This window comes from Ambystoma mexicanum, chromosome 8, assembly GCF_040938575.1.
Source record: "Ambystoma mexicanum isolate Mex_15411 chromosome 8, UKY_AmexF1_1, whole genome shotgun sequence".
NCBI classification, from domain to species: domain Eukaryota; kingdom Metazoa; phylum Chordata; class Amphibia; order Caudata; family Ambystomatidae; genus Ambystoma; species Ambystoma mexicanum.
The window spans coordinates 590,906,005-590,926,548 of record NC_090929.1 but is presented as its reverse complement, the minus strand read 5'-3'; the positions used below and the strand labels follow the sequence as shown (position 1 = coordinate 590,926,548).

The following is a 20,544-nucleotide window of genomic DNA, read 5'->3' as shown; positions in this document are numbered from 1 at the left end:
GTCTTACTACTGATTACTTAAAAAAAAATGTATTTTGTTATTGGTATTTATGTAATGGTGTTTGAATGCTAAGTGCTGCCACAAGTAGAGTTCACACTTCTGTTAAGTTTGAAATGCAGAAATATGGCAGAAACACTTGGCACCATATGTTTTGTTTAAATGTATACAATTTAGATTATTAAATGTACTGACCCACTGTAACATTTCACCAATAAGAGCATCATGTGGGAGAAAAGCTAGTTTGCAGGCCTATACAGGTCATTATGGTGTTATTCGCCAAACATTGCACGGGACAGGATGGAAAGTTGCAGTAAACCGTACAAACCACACACTTCAAACAGGTTAAACTGGACATATGGCCAGTTGCATTGAAGAATATGAAGAACATTTCTAGGTATCCCCTGTCACGAAATGTAAGTGGGAAATCACAACTGTACACAGTAAGAAATGGGTTCTCTTCTCCTTCCTGCAGGCCCCAAAGCATAGCTGTACAACACTGCTTTATGCAATCTTACTGAAAGGCCCAATTGCTTCCATCAGGCAAGAGCCACCTCAGAGCTTCTACTGGTGGTTTGACTCAGGCAGTGACCTACTCCCTGCCATAGGGTCCTGCAAACGTGACCCACAAGCCCACTCTCTCCCTCCTCTATGATTCCCCGCCATGTGCCTTGGTCAATGGGACTTCTTTTAGTTCCTGTTCTACTTCATTGATCTCCAAATCTTCTCCTGCACCTCCTCAATTCCTCATCACACGTACATTTGCCTGCCCTGTTTCACCCCTTTTGGGCACAGTCTTCTCTTTCTCCAAATGATGTTCTGGATCCTGGTTTAACCTACTCTCCTACCTACTCTCCTTGTCGCTTAGTCTTCTAACTTAAGTTGCACCTCTCCTCCTCTTTGCTCACTCCCACCTCCTCCTTGATGTTCCTCTTCTCTTCAATCTCTCACACCTCCTTCTTAATTAACCTCATGTCCCCTCTAGAATCTTCTTCTCACCTCCTTTAATATACCTGCACTCCTTCTTTATGCTCCTCTTTCCAACCGCCTCATTTTCTGTACTGATATTCATCCATTCTTCAGTAGCACTCCATTTCCCATCCTCCTCCTCCTCCTCCTCTATACTGATGTTCCTCCACTCATCATCTGCACTCTGTTTTCCAACCTCATCCTTCTAGCTACTGATGTTCCTCCATTCTTCCTGTGCCCTCCTCTTCCCAACCTCCCTCCCTCCCCTCCTCTCCCCTCCCCTCCTCTCCTCTCCTCTCCCCTCCCCTCCTCTCCCTTCCCCTCCTCTCCTCTCCTCTGTCCATTCACCAACTCACCCCAAACAAATTCCTACTCTCACTCAAAACCCCCATGTTATGGACCTTCTTGCGTTTCCTTTTTTTTGCTTGCCCCAGTTGCTGAGATGTGCCTCTGTGTTAACTGTAGGAGTGAGTATTTCCGTACTTTATGAACATTGCGCGAACCACAGGTCTTGTGTTTAAGGGTTTGTGGACTATATGACTGTGATAGTTGTAAGGAAGGCATAGTATCAATAGGAAGGCATAGTATCAATTATAAGACAGACATAAGTGACCAAAGTTCAAGGGTGTTTATTGAACTTCAAAAAGGGTTTGAAAAATGCCTATTTTACCCTAAATTTACAGATGGGAGCAAGCTACGACCATCAAATAATAATAACGCAGTCCTAGTGGTGTCTTGTAAAAATAAAAGGGCCTATACTAAAAAACCTATTGCCAATCCTTACCTCTAAATACAAATAGTGTGGGAAACAGTGTTTATAAAAAAGAAAGTAGTGTTCACAAAATGATATCTCAGGATGTTCAGGCCGTTGGCCTCCCTTCGGCACGTTTTCAGCACGGGACAAGGCGGTACACTCGAGCTTAGCACAGTCTCTGGCTTCTCTAGCACGAGGATACAGTTCAATCATTAGCATTAGGGCCTTCCGTGCCCAAGTCTCTTTGCCTTTCAAAGCCTCTTCTTTCAGAGGGCCTGATGCGACAAACAAACAATAAGCTATTTTCCTCTTAGGATTTCACAAGTACTGAATTTCTCAGGCGATCCACTTTTCACCTTGGATCCCCCTCAGCCGGGCTCAGATCCTCTTAACCCAATGCTTGTAGGATTTTCATGCATCAAATTTCTCAGATGATTCATGGTTTACCCTGGATCCCCCTCAGCCGGGTTCAGATCCTCATCAACACAATGTTCAATTAGTCTCCCTCTGCCAGGCTTGGACCAATTTCAATTTAACTTTAGCACATGCTTGCTTTAACCAAAAGCTCTCAGCTGATCTCCCTCCACCGGTCTCAGACCAACTTCATAATTTATGTTGTCATCAACTTTCTTTACGCTATTAACATCGAAGACTTTCGATTGTGCGTGGGATTTTGCTTGACACGTTGCAGGACCACTTCAACTTGCAATTCTTTGACACTCATTCGCTTTTGCCACCTTTCAATTGGGTACCTTACAGATACTTTTGAATGAGCACGCACGTGGTGCCGGACCACTCAGTCTAAGGTATCGTATCTTGGCTTCAAAGTTCAATCATTCAACTGTTGTTCAATTTTACTCGTGTTGATTATCACATACGCTTCATGCACTGTTCGCTTCCGCGTTCACTATACAATGTTGCCGCCTGCAACCTTAGCTTCAACACAGACCGGTCTGGTGTCCGTCTCCCCAACTCACCGGCTGTGCTGACTTCACTGGCGCTGCTTTGTTGTAGGAGCCAAGGACAGTACCACAGCAGCAAGTGATTCTCACCGCCTCGACTATCGATGCGGGAGGGCCCCTGGTACCTAAGACACACAATGCAGGATTCTTCAGCCTTGTTTCCTGGTTTTACGCTTTCTGTTCTCGAGGGTTCATGAATTTAATGGTTCCTCATTGAAAAGGTCAAGGGCACATCCCACCTTGTGATCCCCTTCTGTTTCGCCATCTTTCGCCTAATATTAAAATACCATCTTGGAACTGCTGTTTCCTTGTGTGCTTTGCCTTGCTCAGAGCGTGCTCTCGTGCTCCGCCTTTTATCTGTGTGGAGAAGTACAATTGAAGTCATGTGTGTGTAATGGTCAGTAACTGCCTGACCCTGCCTGACCATTGTATTGGGGCATGTCAAGTATACGGCTCGGGTGTTAGTCTGCTTTCTCTCGTAGCAAACTATCAATGAGAAAGTGTTCATGTTGGGAAAAGGGGGTGAGGGGGTTGACTTCCTAAGTATCCTATCTGATAGGATGGAGTAAAGGTGTTACAGGGAAGGCAATTCCGCATCTCTCCATCCGGTGTCCCACTCCCACTCCCCGAGGACCCCTAACTCAGGTGATCCTGCCACACTGGTCCACCCCCAGGAACTGGATCGAAAAGCGATGTCCATGTCCTGGCCACCTGGCTGACAAATCCCCGGGGACTAGCGGGTGAGATACCTTCTGATTTCTCACATAGTGTTCAGTGAAACATTTTGCATATGGTTTCTTAAAGGGCCAGAGCTTTATGGACTGTATATGTTACAATCCCCTACCTCCTACCTGTGCCCATGCTGTGGGGAGGGTAGCTAGGGGATTTTCCTCATACCAGCCCTGGACCCAGCATCACATTGCAGGTAGCAGCACCAAGCGCCCTTGCCTACCCCAACCACCCCCACCTTAAAGGGCAGTCCCAGGACTACTTCACATATTCTGTACGAATGTTTTAAACTACCAAAGAGTTTTTGGCACATGGAGTTAGCATAAGTGGTCGGAGGATTGCATGAGCTATATCCAGAAAGTCTCAGGGTCACTTCCAACTTCCCTCTGTTGTTAATCCATCATTTTGTCATCAGCTCGAGGGATTTCACTTTTTATCCTTGACTTGTGTTTTTCTCTCTTCATTTTCATGGGACCAATTGTCAAAATCCAGTAGGTCAGTCTCAAGTAGTTGTGGTTCTTGTAAACCTCGATCTGGATTTGTTTTTCTGCAATGTTTAATTGAACTTTGACCTTGAGGTATACTTCGTGGTCCCCATGAACACAGGTAATGGGGACACATTAGTTTCCGGTCATCTCCTCAGGATATACCGGATCCAATCTAATAGCAGATTTACTAATACCCAAGTCCAATAAAGCTAATGTAGTTTGCCTGCTTCCTCTAAAAGGTTATAGATTGCCCTAGGTTTTCAGTGAGCCAGCATCACTTGTTCTTCCGCTAAAATGTCCGGAAGATAATCCCCGAGCTAGTGTGTCCTCAAGCTTCTATCTATAACATTAGGGGCACAACTAATATACCAATACATAAATATCCAGTGCCTATGGTACTTGGACGGCGGCCTAGTGTCGAGCCAAATGGCCTTCTTTTTCACAGGCCTAGGCCCTCATGGTTTGTCTTTGATTATAGGGTAAACTGGGCATTTTAGTTTCAATTGGCATACGTGGATGGAGTAAAGGTGCCATCCTGAATTGGTTTTCCTTCTGCCTATCAGGAAGACACCAGGCCGTCCAGATGAACATGTTGCATTCTAACTGACTCTCAGTCTTCTGCAGAGTCTCCCATGGCTCCATCCTCTTGCACATCCTTTTTATACTTTAAATAAAGCTTCTGGGCACACTCCTAAAAGATCCTTATATAGCCATCCACCAACACATGGACAATACTCAGTTGTACATCAGAAAAAAGCCCACAGGCCATCAGTCGTTTCTACGATTACCTAACCATCATCCAGTCTTGGATGTTTAGTGCCTACATCAAACGTAACCCATTCAAGTCCAAAATCATCCTCATCAGTTCCCATGCTAAACAACAACTTGTCCAGCAATGACGCAATGATATGCCCTAGAAGGATTTGATTTGCAGCACTCAGATTCAGATAAATCTTTAGGCTTCACCATTGACAGTTGACAGCAGCCTGTACTTCCAGAAAAACATAGCCAAGAAGGCCCAAATAGCCTGGCTCCAAATAGCCACCCTTTGCAAAATCAAACTCTTCATCCCTCCACAGGACATCCGGACTCTAGTGCAGGTGCTTGTGGTCTTGCACCTTGATGGGAGAAATGCCCTCCTGATGGGGATCCCAGGCCCCTAAAAGAAGTCTACCATGCTACAGCACATCTTATAATGAGTGAGAAGAAATTTGAATGCATCATGCCCATCCTATGCAAAGTGCATTGGCTCCCTATCCAGGCCAGGATACTGTTCAAGACTGCCTTATTATCTACAAAGCAGTCACGAAGTAGGCGACTGGCATACCTGGCAGCTAACTTCACATATCTGGTGGCACACACTCCTCTCGCAGCAAATCAACCATCTGGCTCAAATCACAACTCGTTCACAATGAGAGGACCCACACACAATCCTTCTCTTGTCACACACCTACCCTCTAGAACTCGATCCCCATTTTGGCTCTGAATGCCACCACGATTCTCCGGTTTCGCAAATATCTCAAAACGTAGCTTTTTTCAACAACACCTGACTAATCCCAATGGATGCACAGACTGCAACTCACAGTACTGCTTACTGTTAAAAGATTCTAGCAAAAACCCTGGCTAACCACACCCTGTACAGTTCTGCACTGCTCTCGAGCTAGGTCTGCACTTTAAACATTAAAATAAAACAAAAAAATACATGGAAGCATAATTCCCCTAATATAGCTGAATAGTGGACCAAAGGCATTGGGTCTTACAAGGCTAATTATACATGCTGAAACCAAGCGTTGCAAATCTAACTTGGCACAATGGATTCAGGCACTGAACATTTTGGAATCTGGCATTGCAGTGTTAACTGGGCATAATAAAACCTGGCCTTTTCGTGGTAAATGGTTATAATGGTATTTATTTTCCATCTTGGCATAATGAAATCAAATTGTATAGTACAGAGCCATCATAATGATGTTGCAGGGTTCACCAGACATAATAGAATTTCTGACTGGTAACTTGACAAGAAATAATCTGGCATTACATTTTCTCATGATGCAATCAGGCCTTGGCTTGCTAATAGGGAATGATGGAATCATGCATTGAAGTGCGAAGCTGGGGTAATGAAATCGGTCCTTGCAGTATAGCTGGGCAAAATAGAATGTGTGGTAAGGCTGAACAGCGACATAGGTGACACCTTATGGATCTGGTTCAAATTAATACTTTCTATTGAATAGCTTTTTAGGGAAGGGGTTGAAGCAAACTTGCCTATTGGATCTAAAGGATACAATACAAATGATCAGGAAGTATCTTAATGTGTCAAGATTCCTGTTGCCTCCTGACGACTCCACCCTCCTCCAGCCCCCCCCCCATGATATTCCTGCAAACTACCCCAACTTCTCTCTCCCAGGTTACCTGCTTTCTGCTCTGATCGCAGTGCTCCGTCCTCGGCAGCCACCATAGAAATTGAAAATGGGATCAGCCGCTTTTCTATTTAATATGGTGGGTGCCATCTTGTTTTTTTCTTCCTTTTCATGGGTGATTGGGCTCACCCAACACGTGTGGAGCCCGACTCCCATGAAAAAGAAAAAAAAATAACTTTGCACACCGGATGGAGCCCCATAGTACAAATAGCAATCACCCCATTGTAAGGGGTGCATAGCAAGGTAACAGCACTAATCTCTCACTGAGTCTCGGGTGGGTGGGCCGTTACCAGCAACTTAAACCCACTGATGCAGGGTTGTTCCTACATTCATAGTAGATTTTTCCCTTCAAGCACATTCAGGGTCCTTTTAAAACAGCCACAATAGTGTCACCAACCTGCCACGGCCCATTCTTATTAATAGAAGCTCTGCACCTCCATTTTTCTTTTCCTTGACACAGGACCATCTACGAGAGCCCCCTTCCTTCAAGCAGTCTTTCCTCTTGCAGGTAGGAACTATGAGTTAGCTCTATCCAGAGGAGCTGCTGACGGTGGCCCATGGCTTTGGCTATCTCTGACCAGGTGGCGCAGTCGCTGGGTTTCCAGGAATAGTTTGTAAATGCAACTGCTTCCTCCTAAACGTATTTTCTTTCCTCCTCTTTTATAGTTCTAATGGGGAATTTGCACTTGTTTGGGTCTTTTAGATTGGCTGGGCCATTGTAGTTTTGTTTCAGGGTTTTAAATTGTCTCATACTTGTACTTCCCCTAACAGTTATTTGAATCTCCATTATCTATTCGTTTTACTTTGGTTTATTGGGAGATTTTCCCCACCTGTGCCTTCTGTGTCTATAAATGTTACTTGAAATGTTGGCGCCATCTCTGAAGAACTCTGATTCCTGCACGGGCGTCTGTGGCGTTCCACGTGCACCAGACCGTGTGTCACTGCTCCTGTGTGCTCCACCTGACTGCAAGGTCTGCGTTCATACAACTTCATCTGATTGGAAGTTTAGGAGCAGCTTTCTTGCGTCCTTGCATGGGCTTTGCTTTTGCAGCTCACAATGTTATCCCAGTTGTTTTGGGGAGCAATCTATTACTGTCTGCATTGGGTTTAGCAGAGCGAGTGGTGGCAATGCTATGCTCCCACTTCTTTCTGGGATGTAAAGCAATCTTGGGCGAAGCCACCTGAAAGCTAGCTCTTACTGTTTGTGTAGAAATCCTTACTGTCATTGTCAGGGTGTTAGAAATGATTAAACTGTAACACCTAATTAGGTGTCATAAGACGCCTCGGTGGGGGTGGCGAGCCTGTGGGAACCCATACTTTCCACCCATTGGGGGGTACACCTCGTAGCAGCCAGACCAAACCAGTCCCTAGTGGCTCTCCCCCCTCACATCAGAAAATGGTGAGTTTTTGCAACTCAGCACAACTGCAAACTGGTTATAATAAAATCAGGCCTTGCCGTGCTTTCTATGCTTAATGGTATCGGGAGATGCAGTGAGAAATAGTTATTCTGAATATAAAACCTTCACTGTTTACTGGCCTAACGAAGTCAGTCCCTGCTATGATGGAATCTTTCCTTGCAGCAGTATCTTGGAATTATGAATGTGTCTTCAATTGGATTTTGCAGTGGTAACTGAGCATCACGGAGTTAGGGCTTGGACTGCTAAATGGGCAAGATGCATTCAGGCTCAATATCGCTTATTGAGCACACTGAAATCAGTTTGTTGAATGTTGAAATCAGACCTTGCAATGTTGAAATCAGACCTTGCAATGGGCACAATAGATTCGAGCATTGTGCTCCTTAATTGAACCTTATTATTTATCAGGGGCTGTTAACTGTGTTCTATTCAGTTTTTTAAATAGAGCAATATTGTGCTTCTGTTGAACAACCAACCCACTATTTAACCATAAACTGGAAAATACTATTGAAATGTACAAACTAGTATAAATTGTCGTTCCCTTCCCAGTTCCAACAGAACAGGAATTCAAGCACACATTACCTCCCGCACTGCTGGAATACTCCCTATAGAATTACATGGAACACATAATTGCCAGGGTGCCTCACGTCGTGTCTCTCATCTCAAGCTCGGTCTAGCTTTGACCCAACTACATTTTTACTTTCTGGAAATTGTAGTCCAACTATAACAATGATGTTCGAGTCTGCAAACACAACATGCAAAGTTGTGTATACTAAAAAGCCAGGATTGTCTGAATGTGTCACAAATAATGTGTGGCAACTTGCAGCTAGCTATGTATTAATCAACAATGAAAACTGAAGCGTACTCTTATCCCTACATGTAGCCTTTGTATTTTGTTCACAGTTTAGAAAGATTCAATTGTGTCTGTCAACTGAGCTAACTTTGAATGTAATAAGCACCCGTTCGGGGGGCAGCTAAGGGGCCTCACCGGCTGGTAATGGCATGGGGTCCAAGTTATAGGCTCGAGCAAAGCGAGACCCTTAACATCAGCCCCAGCGCTGCTACCAGCTGGAGAAGCCCCTCTAACGGATGCTTATTGCGATTAGAACTGCAGGTTTTAAATCTGGAAACCTGGGGTGCTAACAGCAATGTATTTTGATTTTGTGTGAATGAACAGGACACTTCACGGCATCTCGTTCATTGAAACAAAATACTTACCTACGATGGCTACCATGGATCTGAAAGGCGGAGATCCATAGGGAGCCCCTCTTCCATTTCCATGGTGGCCAGCAGGGTCATGGAGCAGCACCACCTTCAAACAAATCAGTAAGTGGTGCTGGGGGGTGGGAAGGGACCGAACATCCGAGGGGAAAGGAGGGGAATGATGGGGGAAGATAGTGAGGCAGGGAAAGAAGTCATCTGGCTGCTCAGAAGGCGGGCCGAGATTGTGCGACTCAGCCTGTGATCATAGCAACCTGATTAGTTGCTTCTCCCGCCAAGGGTGCTAAACATGGTTTTGACATCTCCAGATAGATTATCATTTTACCGATTTGTCAGTAACGCATTTACCGATTTGTCAGTAACGCAAATCATAGCATCAATTCTGTTAACACTTGATCTCTTTTTATCATCACAGCATAATGCGCCCTGATGACGCTAACATTGCAGGGAATGTCCATGGTGGAACAATCTTGAAAATGATAGAAGAAGCTGGTGCTATTATTAGTACTCGTCACTGTAACAGTCAGGCTGGGGTGAGTATGGCTTTGCTAAAATCTATTGGTGAAGACAGATTACACGTAAAAGGATGTTGAAGCAAAGTATGAACCATCGTAATTTTTCTTATACTTTTTATTGAAGCATTGTAGAAGTTGTGAGTGGACATTATAGTGAGATAATTACCCACCTACAAGTTCTTAACTTAGCTGAAGCAAGGGCAGTAGATTGGTGGCAAAAATGATCCCACCAAATAGTGGCCCTTTCAAAGTTTTATAGGACGTTTAGCATATGGTGGCATGGCCAGAGGGCAGAGGGCTTCCATGGTGAAGTTAATGGGTAACCAATCGAGGTATATTTGCTTTAGGACATCTGCTCAAAAGCCAACCTTAGCCGGCCCAGGGTCATGGTGGGAGCGAGAGAGGATAAAACAATGGGGTCCCCAACAGGGCCTGGGTAGGGTCACTGTGGGGACACAGCTGAAGGGACCAAGATCACTTTCATTGGCAGTACATTTTCTCCCCATTTTCTGCTCAGGACCAGGGGGCATTCAGGTTCCCTGGCATAGTCCAAGGGTTGAAGCCTGATGTGACGAGTTACCATCTGCCAAGGGCGTATAAGCCCAGACTTTTTTAATTGTTATTAATGAATACAATGGTGCAGGCAATTCAATCTCAGAAACAGTAACCTGCTGGCCAGTTCCCATTTCCTAAGCTCCATGCCAAAAGCAAAGTATACACTTTTGCCCTTGCTGAATAAGTCCCTGAATTTGCACCACCTGCTCTCCAGTAGGACAGAGCAGGTTCAGGTCACATATGCCCTCTTGACCGCATCAGTGACAGACAGGTTACTACAGCACAGTGGCTGTATTTACGATATGGACCTCTTTACCAAAGGCTACATAACTATGAGAGTTGCTATCCTGGTGGCACGTTGAACTGTAAATAATAGCCACACTTGAGTTTTAGGTATGGTGGCTAGTATCCCTCATCATTATCCAAGCCACATCAATTTGAAATTGCATGTGTCAGCCCTGTGAACCCAGTTTAGCTGTGTAATTAATTATGTGTATTCCCCCCAACCATGCTGTCTCTACTGTTGCAAGACAGTAGCCATGGGTGTTGCCTCTCTTTGATCATTTGTGAGGTAGGGTAACACCTCTCTTCAAGAAAAAAGCCACTCCAAGGGAAGCTGTCCTGGGAACAGGAATCAAAGGGCACACCCATTACAAAAGGACTAGCCTCACACCAGGGTGCTGCATACCAAAAGGGCCGTTGAGGCTATTTACAAGGGAAGGGGGCAATATTAGTGCAGACCAGGGTAGCGCCACACAGCCAGGGGAAATATTCCACCATCTTGTTTCTCTCTACATTCTCTCTTCCTTCCCTTCCCCTCCACTTCCTTTAGCATAAAGCACTTTGGGTCTGATGTCCGAAGGCAAAGACCATTTGTTCAAAGGACATGGATTGGACTCCTAAAGCAGGCTTGCTTTAGTTCAATCACCTGTGGGCTTTTGTCTTTAGAAGAAGAGGTCTCCTACTCCTTTGTCTGGTTAAACCCAGCCCTTGAAAAAAGATTGGTAGGACCCAGTTGGGAGATTAGTCCTTTCTAAAGTCCTCCAGTTGTAATGTGAAGACAGGTTGTCCAAGGCAGAAGGCAAGTTCTGCTCTTGAACCATCCCCAGGGCACATTGGGGACGGCCAGCTGCTGGAATAAGATCTGCATCACTGCCAGCCACACTGCTGCCTAGATCCTCCCCATGCTGAACGGCTGCTGAGGGTATCTGCCAATATTCCCTGAGTTTGGGAGCTCGAAAAAAAGGACTACTCCTACTCCTATTTCTATTTTATTTATTTCCATTTATAAAGCGCAGAGCTGCCCTCAGGCATCGTGGCGCTGTTATGGAATATTCACTTAGGTGCAAGTTAACATAGATACAGCTCTTAGGTACATGTCAACATAAATATAGCTCAGACAGTATTGGTGTTACATGGTTACAGGGGAACAGCAGAGAAAGTACAGTCTACTTGAATAATTTGGTTTTCAGCGCTTTTCTGAAAGCCATGAGAGAGGTTTCTTTTTTAATGTTTGAGTGGTTGTGAGTTCCAGGATTTTGGTGCTAGCACTTCAAAGCTGGACCCCCCGGCTTTGGCTCTGTTAAAGGCCGAGATTGTAGGTTGGTGTGAGTATTGGTCACGTTTAGGTCTGTGGGATTGTACTTGATGTATTTGTTCTGCTAAGTAGGGGCGTGCCGACTGAGATATACATCTTTGTGGTATGGTGAGTGCCTTGGACAGTATACTTTCATTGATCGGGAGCCAGTGGGCTTCTTGTCTGGCCTGAGAGATATGCTCTCTCCTAGGGATACTAAGAGCAGCTCTGAGAGCATTATTTTGCATGATTTGTAATTTAAGGTTTTTTGAGGCGGTACCTAGGAGGAGGACATTTACAGTAATCCAATGTTGCACCTATGGTATCTCTAGCAATATTGAGACCGTTTTTGGAGGAGAGGTGGGGTTTACAGCATTAATGATTTTAGTTCTGAGTGCTGCTGATGATGAGATATAACTAACTTGTTCATCCATAGACAGAGTGGAGTCCAGGTATACTCCCAGTGTTTTTACTGCAGCAGAGACTGTGATTACAGTGTTCTCTATGCTGAAGTTGCTGTATTTGCTGTCTAGTTTGTTCAAGGTCTCCTTGGGGTCTACCAATGGGATTTCCGTTTTATCCCCATTGAGACAAAGACCATTGGCTGCCATGCATTCCTGGATGATTGCATAAGAGTCTAGATGGATTCATCGTCTGCGAACCCTTGACAAATTGAGAGGACTTAATGAAGAAACTCCCTCTCATCAATTTTTATATTGATTTTGGGTACCTTCTAAGTCTAGTCCCTTCCTTGCTGGGGGCCACCCCGGAGCACAGTCCTACCACTCCATATCTACTTTGTTTCCAGTCACCTTTTCTTTAGGTCACTGCTTTCGGGAAAGGATCCAGAGTTCTATCTGATTCAATGTGGCTCCATGAGCGTCCTCTCTATTCTCATTGTTCATATGGCCTACTAGCCATATTACTGCAGCACATCAGATTGGACATGTCATTGCCAATTGTTACTGCAGTTGGGACACGCCATAGTCAGCTTGAGTTCTCTCATCTTCTGTTATCGATTACACGGTAGAGGCGCTGGCTCTGACTTTCTCTCCTAGCTTCGTTGAGCCATTAGATAGCTCATCTACTCCCTTTGATTCCAGAGGGTATCTACTATTATGAAACTAGGCTAGGCTCATTTTATGTGGTATCTTTCCCTCTTTTTGATCAGCTACACGATTGCACAGTGCACATAGAAGCCTCCTAGATTTAACAGCACTATTTTATCCAGGCATTTACAATACAGACTACACGTCCAATACCCACAGATGTTACTTCTTCTTCCATTCGAATTAAGTGGTCTATTTGACCGCTGAGGAATAACTCTATGCTGGGTGCAATTCTCCCTTCTGGCCACTACCACAACAATGGTGCACTTTCGGCAACTCGGGCTGTATTACCAGTCTCGAATTACGTGAGCAACGGGGACACTCAGCCGCACGTCACACAACTCGATGACTCTATATCAATACGCTTGTAACCAGGGCGCATTCCACCTGATCAGGGTTGCGTTACTTACCTTTGGACATCATTATTATGAGGACTTTCAGCCTCACACAGTCTAACTGGTGAAACTGTGCGAACTCCGCGACGACGGCATATGCCGTTTTTCTATCCCGGAAGATTTGTACGCCCACCCCACAGCAGAGACTTGAATTTTCTTTTCTCATAGGAATCGGGTGAGTACGGACTTGCTGCTGCTGCTCTCCAACGTCCACAGCCCATACTATAGTCGAGGTTAGCATACAGTGAGGATGTTGCCTTAATATGCCATTCTGGCATTTGCTGCCCTCCATTTCCAGATGCACCCATTAAAGACGAGCAATCAGCGATTCTTTAGCCACGTGCAAATATGAGCACACGCAATCTTCTATGGCCAGCCTAGCCCACAGCTCCAGGTACAGCCTTTCTTTTACTACCTTGACTGTTTCGTTTCAGTATATTGTTTACTATTCAGGATTTAGGAATCTGGAGTTAGAGAGAAACATACATACTGTGGTTTGATTTTTTGTTTCCCTTTCGGCAAGTGGAGTGTGCACACACCACATTGGGCATATTGCGCACTAGTATCCCCCAGCTAGCCGACACCACAGGATTCCAATTTGGTATTGCTGGGCTTTGGCTCCAGGCACTTCTCTTATAACCCCATTTGAGGTAAAGTTACCCCCTTGGTGCCGGGCACATTACTCAGATTTGGTGCTGTTCCTACACCTTTAACTCCTACAGTTCCTTATGCCTGATTCTATTTAGATGACCTGGACTCTATATGCAATTTGTCTCTCTGCCAAACCTTCAACACGGCTTCTTCTTGTTTAATTCAACTATTCACATATCCAACTACCTTTCACTTTTTGGACTATGTGCACACATTTTATTTTGCCACAAGCAAGACTCTTTAGAACATGGCGTTTTACTATTCACTGGCTCTGGGTGTTCATTCCAGTTCTTTATTTCTCTATTCCCAGTTGAGGTGTTGATTACTTTGTTCACGATTTGTCTCTTTTCCTTTACATTTACCTTGGGATAGGAACTGGAATGTTCATTTGTTCTCAATCATTATTGTTTTTTATGGTGCATGATTTATTCAGATGCTGTTAATTTGACTGAAATATGTTATGTATTTAAAATTGAGCCCGTCTTAAGAAAAACTTTTGTAAAATGGTAGTGAGGCTCATGTACAAAAAGATTGTCTTATGTTTTCTATTAAAATAACGAGAAATATTGTTTCGTTTATGGTTAAGATTTTGCATTTAGTCAAGTGTAAAAATTAAAGCAATGTTCTTTTCATAACATTAATGACATGATCATATGCCAACAAGAGGCTAAACGTACATAGACAGGACACCGTCTGGAATTAGGTGTAAGTATATCAAGTCTAGAGTGATCTTTTCTTTGAAATTGTTTTGCACTAGACTTGCTAGGATACCACCTGGAATCAAGGAGCAATATATCCAGACCGTGGTAATTCTTGTTTGCAATATTCTTGTGCAAAAATTGTCTGTTTTTCGAGGCTAGAGAAAACGAGGTGAGCATCGGTAATGGGTATACCGCATCACCATTATTTTATACCCTGTGGGGACATTATTTGTTGATTCTTGTTGAATTCTTTCCCCAGTCCTCCACAGAGTAGGGGATTTACCCTTCAGTATATATATGGATGATTGCATATGTCTTCTGTAGGGTTTTGAGGACCTGCCCATAGTCACCAGATAGGGGGAGAAGAATTTGTGTATCATCTGCATAATTGGTGAACGTTATGCCGAATTCTTCTAGGTCATTGAATAATGGTAAGGTGAAAAGGTTATAGAGGGTAGGGGATGTGCACAAGCCATGTGGCACTCCACAACCAATGGGGGATGGAGCGGCTGATGCCTGATCTGAGAAGACCCTCATGGTTCGGCCCTCCAGAAAGGTTGTTAACCAAGTGGTGGCTTCGCGGGAGAAATGGGCCTGAGTCTGTGAGGTGTTTCCCTAGGATCTTGTGGTCAACCAAGTTGAATGCTGCCGACAGATCGAGGAGCAGAAGAAGCTCAGACTTGCCCTTGTCCATGTTTTCTAGTAGCTGATTTTTGAAGTCTAGCAGAGCTGACTCTGTGCCATGCCGAAGGCAAAAGCCAGACTGCCTCTTCCCCAAGATGTTGTGCATTTCCAGGTAGGATTGAATCTGTAGATATGCAGCCTTATCTAGAATGTCCACCAAGAATGGCACAGTGGTGATAGGCCTGTAGTTGTTTGGGGAGTCTGGGTCCAGTGTGGGCTTTTTTAGCAAAGGCCAGACCCATGCTTCCTTAAGGGAGGAGGGTACAGTGCCAGAGGTGAACGAAGCATTAATAAAGGCTTTAATGAGGGGAGCTAATGCTACAGCACAGTCCTTGATTATAATTGCGGGGCAGATGTCGCCCTTACACAGTGACGGTCTTATATGCGTTATGATTAATAAGACCTCTGGTATGGTTACTTCCCTGAAGGCAAAGGGTATCAGGGGTTTTGAGTCAGGGGGGGCACAGGGATCAGGCTCAGAACCAGTGTGTGTTAGGGGCGCAACCTTGGGCAGGTTGTTGAAGTTGGCCTTCATTTTCTCCTGGAGTAGGTTAATTTTGTCTAACATAGCATGTTGGATGTTCTTACATCATTTCTCATCCTTCACGATCTGATGTGTAGAAGTGGGGACGACGACCAGTTCATTGAAAATGGCAAACAATTCCTTGGACTGGGATTTTACTTTGTCAATTCTGAGGTTGTAAGCAACGGCTTTCGCTACGGCATGGCATTTTTATGATGCTTGGCAATTGTGAGGTATGTGTCACGAGTGGAGGCAGAGGAGCAAGAATGCCATTTGTTCAGGGCTTGCCTTTTGAGTGCTTTTAAGTCAAGTAGGTCCTGGCTGTACCAGGAGTTGCCATGTTTAATACTTTTAGCTCTTTTTTTCTCTAGTGGGTTAATGGCGTCTACCGATTCTTTGAGAATGGCGTTGTAGAACTCGGGCAGTTCTGTGGGGTTGTTGGAGAGTGGTAATGCAAATGCTGATACTTGTAGGAGGGAGAGAATTCTGTCTTTGGTGAGCAGTTCTTTTGATCTAGCCATGGCGGCAGGCATAGGAGGGCTTTGTTGGGCAACTATTCTGGTAGGTATGTGGAAATGCAGAAGATGGTGGTCAGTCCATGGGCATGGGGTGTTAGAGCTGATGTAAACACCACAGTTATGATCAACTAGCCAGTCCAGTATGCGTCCTTTGATGTGGGTTGGGTTGTCCACTTTTTGAATAAAACCCAAATCAAGGAGAGACTTCGCAAAGGCTTTACCTTTTTTGTCTTTTGCGTCCTTGAATCCAAGATTGAAGTCTCCTAGGAGAATGGCTCTTGTGTTGGTTTTGAGGTTACTGCCTAGGAGGTGCAAGAGATTGGCTTGGGCGTCAAGAAGGGGGCCTGGAGGATGGTAGACTAAATGTATCCTCATGGTGTCATTAGGAGAGAAGGAGATTTTTACAGAGAGAGCGCCAAAGTTATCTGAAGTGGCAGACTTAATTTGTCCGGCCTTCAGAGTTTCTTTGACAATAAGGGCGACCCTCCCACCCTTGTGCGTAGTTCTATCCTGGTGGAGGATAGTGTAGCCTGGTGGTAGGGATTGGCAAATGGCTGGTCCGGTGGCTTTGTGTAGCCAAGTTTCTGTGATGGCTAGTATGTCAAGCTCCAGGTCAGTGATAAGGTCATGGATTTCTGTGGCATGGGCTTGCAAGGACCTTGCATTGATGAGTGCAAGTTGGATTTGAGTGGTAGAGTTGTTACTAGATTTAGGTTTGGTTGTGACAGTGGGACGCTTGGTGATTGTGTCTCGGGTTCTAGGCGTAGAGGTAGTTGTAGGTAGTTGTAGGAGAGGGCGAATGAAGAGGTTTTACTGGGTGCTTGTTAGTAGTGGAGGATACAAGGAAGGAGCAGGATCCTAGTCTTTGGTTCCTTCAGTGTAGGGGTGGAGGGAGCGTATGAGCCTGAGCTCCTGGTGTTGACTTAAGTGAGGGAATGCCTGCGATTGGTGCTGAGATGACCTTTGTGGTGGCAGGGTTAGGCACACCTATAATGAGTGCAGGGAGGAAAGGTGTAGGAGGAATCCTTTGTGTGCAGGGCAGTATGAATGGCCAGGTGAGCGGGTTTGGAGCCATGTCGATGGCCAGTTGCATAGAGTGGGCAGGTATAGGAACTAGCAGATTAATGCATACAGGCAAAAACGTAATACAATGGCTGGGCCAGTTGGGCTGAATCACAGATGCAGGCAATCACAATGAATGGGCAAATACGGGCACTAGCAAGTTGGGACATACAGGCAAAAACGCAATACAATGGCTGAGCCAATTGGGCTGAATCACAGATGCAGGCAATCACAATGAATTGGCAAATACGGGCACTAGCAAGTTAGGGCATACAGGCAAAAACTAAATACAATGGCTGCGCCAGTTGGGCTGAATCACAGATGCAGGCAATCATAATGAATGGGCAAATACGAGAACTAGCTAGTTCGGACATACAGGCAAAAACGCAATACAATGGCTGGGCCGATATGGCTTAGTGGCAGGTAGACACAGTGCACGTAACTTTTTAGGGAGACACATGGCAAACTTTACCGCTGTTAAGGTATCTAACAGGTATTATAACTTAAGTCGCAGAGATGCTCGTAGTCTTACGGTCAGATGCTGCATGATAGGCAGTAGCTAGGGTGGAAATGTCCAAGGATAAAGCAGTCGTGGTGGTGGAGGATGATAACAGGCGACTATCCTCCCAGCCAAAGGCCGATGGCCACGCACAGACAGGCACAGATAGGCTAAGTCTTATAGGTGGTGCCTTAGGGGGGAAAGTGCCGGCTCGCGCCTTCCATTTGTGCCAGAGGCTGAAAAAGGAATGAATCTAATGGTTGCTAAGCAACCCTGGTCAACAAAGCTCTGCTAGTGTTGCAGTAGCCATTTTCGGTATTTGTGTTGGCTCCACGTGGCAGATGGCAGCGGCGTGCGTATAGGAACTGGCCCAAGGTGGCCCTGGGAGGAAGTGGGGCAGAAACAGCAGATGCCTACCGTGGGTTCCTCGCACAGTGTGCAGCTGCTCTCGCAGCATTGTCTCACGTCAGTGAAGTCTCACAACGTGATTCGGTGACCTGGATGATGTGATAGCTGCTCCACAGCTATCTCGAGGGGGCTCCTGCCCTGATGGCGATCTTGTGGCGACTGGGGCACAGGCACAGACAGGCTAAGCCTTGTAGGCGGTATCTTAGGGGCAAGGTGCCGGCTCACGCCTTCCGGTTGTGCCAGTGGTTGAAAAAGGACAAATCTAATGGTTGCTAAGCAACCCTGGTCAGCAAAGCTCTGCTAGTGTTGCAGCAGCCATTTTCCGTATTTGTGTTAGCTCCACGTGGCGGATGGCGGCGGTGTGCATATAGGACCTGGCCCAAGGTGGCCCTGGGAGGGAGTGGTGCAGACATGGCAGATGCCTACCGTGGTTTCCTTGCATGGTGTGCAGCTGCTCTCAAGTCAGCGAAGTCTCACAACGTGATCCGTGACCTGGATGATGTGATAGCTGCTCCTGCAGCTATCTCGAGGGGGCTCCTGTCCTGATGTGCCAAGAGACCAGACCAGAAGGCAAATCCTCATACATGGGCCCTCCAAAAAAAATATATGCTGCACCCCAGTAATGTTTCTGGAGGTGGATGCTCCGTGTGTGCCCGCAGTGTACCCCAGTACCAGCAGGCTAGGTAGGTGCACAATATACTGCTTGTGCCATTGTACCGCTGGTAAACTGCATTTAGAATTTAATAGTGTTTCATAAACGCAATAAGCTGGACAGCACCGAAGGGGAGAAATACATAAATGTTTCTACAAGAGCAAACTTTGATAATGCCTCCTTCAGCATCCAGTAACTCCTTTCTACTTAGATGTTCCATTTTATAAGATCATGTAGCGATCACCCCTGCGTTCAGGGGTGTACAGGGCCGATAATGCTCCCCAGCCCCGAATGTAATGTAGGACTGATTGAAGTGAGGTTGCTATTTGCACCCTGGGGCTCCCTCCGGGGTGTTAAAACTGTTGAAGTATTTTTGTTGTGGGTAATAGGCTTGCACCTATTGCGTGTGCCCAATTTCCAATGCAAACAGGAGAAACAAAGGTGGCAACCATCATTGAAAAAAGAAAAGGGAATGAGCACCTTTCTTATTTCCATGGCAACAACAGCGAGATAGTGCAGATGGAGGCGAGTGGAAGCAAAAGTAAGTTGGTGTGGTGGATGGTTGCCATTGGGTTGATGTGGCAGGCTGAGCTGAGGGAGACTGGCCTAGTGGTTACAACTCTGTATTAATTTAGAGGAAGAGGCATATGAGACATTAGAAACCAGGAGAGATACCAATATAACTGGGATCATAAAACAAACATGTTTTCCAGCTAACTGGTGCAGAAGCCCGTTTATAGTGTGTCACAAGGACCCACGTAGGGTGCCCCTGATCATTACTGCAGAGCTTGAGACCAACAAAGACAGATGAGACACCTTCCAGCATGCAGCCGATGCCGTCTTCCTCTTGTGTATCTTCAACAGTACTAAATCGCCTTACTGCAGAGAGTGGCCAGGCACAAGTGGTTCTCTAGGCAGAGCTGCATTGACCTGGTGATGAACAAAACAGAGAAATTAAGAACTTTGCATACCCCAATATTTTATCATCAGTTATGTGCAAACTTACATTGTTGTATTTTACAGGTGGAACTGTAGGGAACCTTACAGACAGCCCATATAATATTTCATTATGGCTGAGCCCTGTTTTCCTGCTGGGAGTGCTTTGCATCCTGAATAATACGGGGGGAACTTGAACCCTTTTTCATGGCAGGTCTTTGCTAATCTACATTTGTTGATGCCAATTCTCCTCTCTACAGCCCACAGGGACTGGGGATTGTGCTGATAATGTAAATTAGGTTGGACATCCAGAGTTGTCAAAAGCGTCCTTCACCACATTATATATGAGTGCGACCCCTGTTTGCCGTAAATACTAACATGTACACCAAACCTGCACACAAAATCTCAGACCAATGTCTTAACCACTGTTACCAAAACTGACCTTCAGCAGGGTTATGTCTTCACACACCCAGAGAACACATCCAGAATCACAAGGAGATACTGTCAGTTACATCGAAAGGGAAGTTGAAGACAATCAATCTAAAGACCCCCAAAAGAGCCATAAGGGGGATGTCGAGCTTAATGGGCATCAGGAATGGGTTTCCCCACATTGTTTTGGAGGCAGATAATGTCACGCTTATAATACTCTTGAACCATTTTGGAGAACTCTGGGGCAAACCAGAACCTATTGAATGACTTAATCATACCTGCCTTTCCCATATGAGTGGCCCACGGTACACTCAAACAAGATATGACAATAACATTTCTGTGCCACTAGTCAACCATGGTCATCTCTCCACAGAGACTCTTC

The 20,544-nt window shown here is 45.4% G+C and overlaps 1 protein-coding gene across 2 annotated transcripts in view; it reads left to right on the top strand.

Annotated features, from left to right (window-relative positions):
- Positions 1-20,544, top strand: part of ACOT7 (acyl-CoA thioesterase 7) — a 1,725,032-nt gene that overhangs the window by 199,737 nt on the left and 1,504,751 nt on the right. For both annotated transcript variants that reach the window (XM_069610292.1, XM_069610291.1), the window contains exon 2: positions 9,365-9,482. In XM_069610292.1, the coding sequence (XP_069466393.1) occupies positions 9,365-9,482 (118 nt within the window). The remainder of the gene's footprint in view (positions 1-9,364; positions 9,483-20,544) is intronic.